General features: G+C 36.6%; 1 protein-coding gene across 1 annotated transcript; it reads left to right on the forward strand.

Moving 5' to 3' along the window:
• The first annotated feature begins 1,078 nt into the window (after positions 1-1,078).
• On the forward strand, positions 1,079-5,537 carry LOC104588621 (cytochrome b-c1 complex subunit 9, mitochondrial-like). The gene is made up of 3 exons (XM_010246638.3): positions 1,079-1,297; positions 1,748-1,795; positions 5,163-5,537. The coding sequence occupies exons 1-3, from the start codon at positions 1,181-1,183 to the stop codon at positions 5,211-5,213; spliced, it is 216 nt and encodes a 71-aa protein (XP_010244940.1). The 5' UTR covers positions 1,079-1,180; the 3' UTR covers positions 5,214-5,537.
• The last annotated feature ends 393 nt before the right edge of the window (positions 5,538-5,930 follow it).

Raw genomic sequence — 5,930 nt, forward strand, 5'->3', positions numbered from 1 at the left:
CATTTTTTGGTTTTTTATCTTTTTTTTTTGTTTTTAAATTTCTCAGTTGAAATATATATTTATTTTGGATTTTTTATCCATTTATGCATTTTATGCAATTTCTACTTTTTGAAATATATATTTTCAAACTTTATCATTTTCCTTATTTTTTGCTATTTGTATTATTTTTCTGTGAAATTTTGTTTTTTTCTTTTTAAATTTATGTCAAATTTTGTGTTTTTATTATTTCTTTGCATTTTTTGTATTTTTCTGTAATTTTCTTGATATTTATAGTTTTGTTTGGTATAATATTTCTATTTTCTTAATATTTGCATTGGGCTAGTGGGTCATATGGGTGGGTCAGGGTGAAGGTGGCTTGTGACCCACTAATACTCAATAAATATGGGTGACAATGGGTCAGTGGGTCAATATGGGCGGGTTGGTACTCAACTCACACCCAACCCACCCCCCATTAGACCTGTTCATGGGTCGGGTGGCCCGATGGGCCCCAGACGGGCTTGAACATGTTTATAGGCCCGCGGGCTTAAACTTGGGCCAAAAAGCCCGGCCTGTAATAAATTTGAGCCGGGCTCGGGTTTTGTCAAAATAGCCCTGCCCAACCTAAAATTAGACTTAAAATGGGTTATGTGATTATGTCCATTTGAATAAATTTTTTGATTTAAGAATGTAAAACTGTGTTTTAAAACGTAAAAGAAAGGGAAAAAGACCATCTTGTAGGCCCATTATTCATTTAAATAGGAAAAAAAAAAACATATGAATTTTTAATTCTAATTTGAATAGGGAAAATTGTAATTTTTTTTATTAGGTCGGGCTTCAAGCTTTTTATTAGGACCGGCTCGGGCCCAAGTTATAAGCCTGTTGGTCGGGCCGGGCTCGGGCTCGGGCCTAGCGTATTTTCATTAATGATGAGTAAAAGCCCGGCCCGGCCCAGCCCATGAACAGGTCTACCCCCCATTTGTCACCCCTCATTAGGGCACATCCGGTCCGGCCTATGGGTTGAAAGGTGATTCGGTCCAGCCCGGCCTTATCAGCTCCTTGCCTTGGTGCGCGTAGTTTAAGACCTATGCGCACCTGGCGCAATGACCAAACGAAACAAATAAAAAAGCCCCTCCCATTCGTTGAAGAATCTCCTCTCTGCGCGAAGAGTGAAGGAAAAGGAACAGAAAGGCCGAAACAAGCCATGGATTCGACTGCTCGGAGAAGCGGAGGACTCTTCGAAGGGCTCTACAGAGTCATTATGCGCCGGAACTCTGTATATGTTACCTTCATCATCGCAGGCGCCTTCGTCGGAGAACGGGTGGGGCTTCTCCTCAACCTCCTTTTTGTCTCTGGTTCTCTTTTTATTTTTGTCTTGAAGGTGGTCATTCGTTGAGTATTTTTTTTTTTTTAAATCTTCCTGATTCGATGTTGTTCGTTCTTAATTCAAAACACGCCTGAATGTTTCTAAATGCCTAATGCCTTGTTGTTCGACTAAAGTCCGCGATCTGGAACAAAAGATGTTGATATCTACAGTTTCTATTCTACGGTTGAGATCAAGCTGAAATTTATTTAGATGACAATTCATAGAACTTGTCATTTAAGAGTTCTATACTTTTTATTGCCTGAATGATTTGACTGGTATATGAGGATCTCATTCTCATTACTACTTGCTTAAAAGATGCTGTTTTTTCTTCCTTTTCAGTCTTTTTTTCTGGTTCATTGAATCAAGGATATTAGGTAATTGATGAGGTGATACCTTTGTATACAGGTAGTGGACTACGGAGTTCATAAGCTCTGGGAATACAACAACGTTGGGGTATTACATTTACTGCTTATCTTGTTCTCTGTAGTGGATGTATCTTATTTCATCTTCCTTAAACAGTTAAACTGCTAACATATTTGTGCTTATTGGTTCTTGTTTACTGGAAATGCTATGCACTTTGCATTTTATACATATAAAATTTCACACATTGCTTATTCTTAAATTGAAGTTTGTATAATCTGTTGAAGCATCTTAGAGCATTAATGATTTAGAGGCTTGCCATTTGTTTATTGAAAATGCTATATATTTTATATTTTATACATATGAAAATTTTAGGGAAAATTCCCGATTAGTACTCTGTACTTTGGGCCTAGTGCCACTTTGGTCCCCAAACTTTAAAACACCAATTCAGTACCCAAACTTTCAAAATGTGTCAATCCAATACCTGCAGTTAAGCCTGTTAACCAGCCATTAAGTGGCATTTGAAAAGACACAAATGACCTTCGAGTGTTTTCTAATTTTCTTTATCGACCATCCAAATGTTGATAAAAAATGAACAGTCCCAAATCCTTGCCTCTTCTGTTCAAGAAAGTTGTGGTCACCAGAATGCCCATTGAGATGGGACCCCAACTTTCTTGAATAGAAGAGGCAAGAATTTGGGACTGTTCATTTTTTATCAATGTTTGGATAGTTGATAAAGAGAATTAGATGACACTCGAAGGGCATTTGTGTCTTTTCAAATGTCACTTAACGGCTGGTTAACGGTAGGTACTGGATTGACACCTTTTGAAAGTTTGGGTACTGAATTGTCGCGTTTTAAAGTTTGGGGACCAAAGTGGCACTAGGCCCAAAGTACAGGATACTTATCGGGACTTTTCCCAAAATTTTATGCATTGCTTATCCTTAAATCGATGTTTGTTTGTATAGCCTGTTGAAGCATCTTAGGACATTAATGGGTTTGGTTGGCATTCTTTCTAGATAGTAATTCAGGGACTTTCCTTAATGGAAAATGGGATTGATAAGAAGTTAAACAGCATGCTTCCCATGAGGACTAGAAGTCCTCATTTGTTTATGAGCATGCATATTTGAGATGCAACTTTGTTCCTCAAGCAAAACCCTCTGCAACCAGTGGGAGCTTCTTTCCCCCATTACAACATTACAGAAACTATAAAAGATGCTTCCTGAAATGAAATACAGAAAATGCTATGACTATGATGTGCAAAATTATGTTTTTACTTTTCTGACATTAAGTTACTACATAGAATCATTTGTTTATGTTATACATATTTGAGGTGTATGTTTATTGCTTAAGCAAAAGTCTCTGAAATTAGTGGGAGGTTCTTCCCCATAACAATATTACAAAACTATAACAAATACTTCTTGAAATAACATACAGAAAATGCTATGATGTGCAACCGTGCCAGGTCATTTATTTAGTGAATTGGAGGAGAATGTGTAGGTTTTGGGGATTAGAAAGGTGAAGGAATTCAATGTTGCTATGTTGGGTAGTGGAACTCCTCTACTCCAATCGTGATCACCTGACCATCAGGGAATCTTATAGCTTTTCTCAATTGACGGGCTGCTCTTTGCAGTCTAAAGCTCCTGCTCATAATCAAGAGCCACATAGGCAATCCTTTATATCATGAACAGCAGTTATGTTTGAAGGAGTACCCCCTCTCTGTCAGAATCTTCATCAAGCAATTAGTTAGATCTGGCCTGCAAGATCAAGTGGGAGGATGGCATTGGGAAGCACATAACCATCATAAATAGGGACTGTGTGGAAACTCCATCACCACTCAAGACTTACAGGTGGATGGCAGTGACTGGCGGCAAGTGGTGAAGAAGATGGATGGCAGATGATGAACACATGTGAGCAACTGAACAGCACAACCGCCAGGTGGTGACTAGTGACAGTACCACAGTTCACATATAGAAGAAGAAAAAAGGTGAACTGCAATGGTGTACGTTGGAGAAGAAAGCAAATGACGACACCATAGAAAAACTAGTTGTGCCTTTCAGTTTCTGCTTGTCATGTTAGTAGCCTGCTGTTATGATAGGTTTAGGGTTTTCTTTTCTTGTTAGAAATTTAAGGGTATAGGTAATACAATAGAAAATTAATTCTAAACCATAGGATTAGGAGATACTAATTTTCATTCAAGGATAAGATTGCAATTTAGAATATCATACTTACACATATAGAATAATTTTATATTATATAATATTATTATCTGGGCTGGGCTAGGCTTAGAAGACTAGGCTCACAAAAAAAGCTATTTATTAAGTTGATACATATGGACGCCATAATATGATAATATTACAAGTATATCATGGGATATGCTAATATACATATAGCTAAAATTATATATACGATTTATTCATCAAAAAAAAAATTATATATACGATTTTTTTGTTCATACTAATACAATGATACCTTACCTTTTGTTCATAACATATATATATATATTCAGTTTAGATCGGGTCTGTTGGTCTGCCATAACCTATTGACAGCTCTACTCTCTGTAGGGCTACTAGGTCCATCTGAAGATGAATGAGCGCAATAACACCACCTTCTCAAGATGTCACGTATGGGGAACAGTGCAAAGATATCTAGTCCTTTTATCCACCTTAACTGAGACATCCCCCATGATAGCCCCCTTGGCTTGACCTTTCATTGAAAATTCACAAGTTCTGTTTCCTTTTTTTTCCATAACGACCATAATGTAGCTGCCCTTGCCTTTCTCCACACATGAAAAACCAAACATATACTGAAAACATATGAGCAGGAGATTGGTGAAGAGAAGGTGGATTCACAACTTGCTTTACTAGAACTTTTGAATGAAATTGGAAGGCATATTTTCTAGAACTTGAAAAATAAAGACTATGAGGAGTACATATGTCAACAGGTTTAATCATATATATATATATATATATATATATATTTGATGGATAGTTTAATTATATTCTACCAGTGGTCATTGATAGCTATTTAAAGTATCTGAATATATTAAGCATAGAGATTCAGGAAGTTGTGGTTCCTCTTTTCCTGTAAACCCTAAACTTCGTGATACAAAATAAATAGCAATTACACACGGGCAGCTTGTTGAATGCATTTGTCCAGCTGACCAAGTTACTCCCGAGTAATAGATCTCAAGGAAATCTTTCTTTCAGATGAAATTCTGCTCATTATGTATGAATTGGCATAATAGCATGGGTTATCCAAGAAGTAATTTGTTGGAGTTGCCAACTCTTGGACGGCAAGAAGCCAAGAACTATACTACTACTTACAAGGGCACTAAATATTGTCTTTCCTGTGTCAAATATTTCAGGATCTAATATCATTCATGTAACAGGCAATTGTTGCTTGGGCTCTCCCATTCTTGATTGCTATTTTCTAAGAGAATTTCATGTTGTTCTAATGCAGAAGAGGTTTGAAGATATTCCAGTACTTGGAACGAGGCAATCTGAAGAATGAATTATCATATCTCCTTTCTTTCTTACTGGTTCCAGACCTTGGAAATTGGGCTGAAAATTGATACATGCAATCATCAATTTTGAGGGTTTTTGAAACATTTTGTATGGACTACGGTTATCTAATAAGTGCCAGCTTGTCTGTTCCAGTAGGTTTAACTGCATATGAGGTTATAGCCACCAAAAATATTGAATTTCTGTGGTTGGAACTCTGTATTTTGGGTTTTCTGTCTGAAATTCGAGCAATGTATTACCGATATTTGTATTAGAACGCTTTTTGTTCATTTGGATTTGTGAGAACTAAATAGGGTTTAAACGATTCCCCATACTTTTTTTTTTCTGTAAGTTGGGATTTTCAATTTTCTAAAGCGTCTGTGACACCGAACTCGTCTCTCCATGGAGCTGATTAAATAAAACAGTAGAGACACTAATGATATTGCCTAAATTCCTTGTACAACGGGACTGGATCTAGTAGGCACAACATGTATTAAGAGAAGTGTCGAGAAAATTAAGAGAAGTGTAATTTTTCTGAGGGTATTTTAAGAGAAGTGTCGAGAAAATTAAATACTCGTTTTAACATTCTTATAACTTGTGTCAACCTGATCCAAACTGTCAGAATAATACAGAAAAGATAATGTTTTGTTTCCATGTAGCTGATTACATAAAACAGTACACTAATGATATTGCCTAAATTCCTACTTTCCTAGTACAACATTCCTGC

Source organism: Nelumbo nucifera, chromosome 6 (genome assembly GCF_055504915.1).
Source record: "Nelumbo nucifera cultivar China Antique chromosome 6, China Antique-T2T, whole genome shotgun sequence".
NCBI classification, from domain to species: domain Eukaryota; kingdom Viridiplantae; phylum Streptophyta; class Magnoliopsida; order Proteales; family Nelumbonaceae; genus Nelumbo; species Nelumbo nucifera.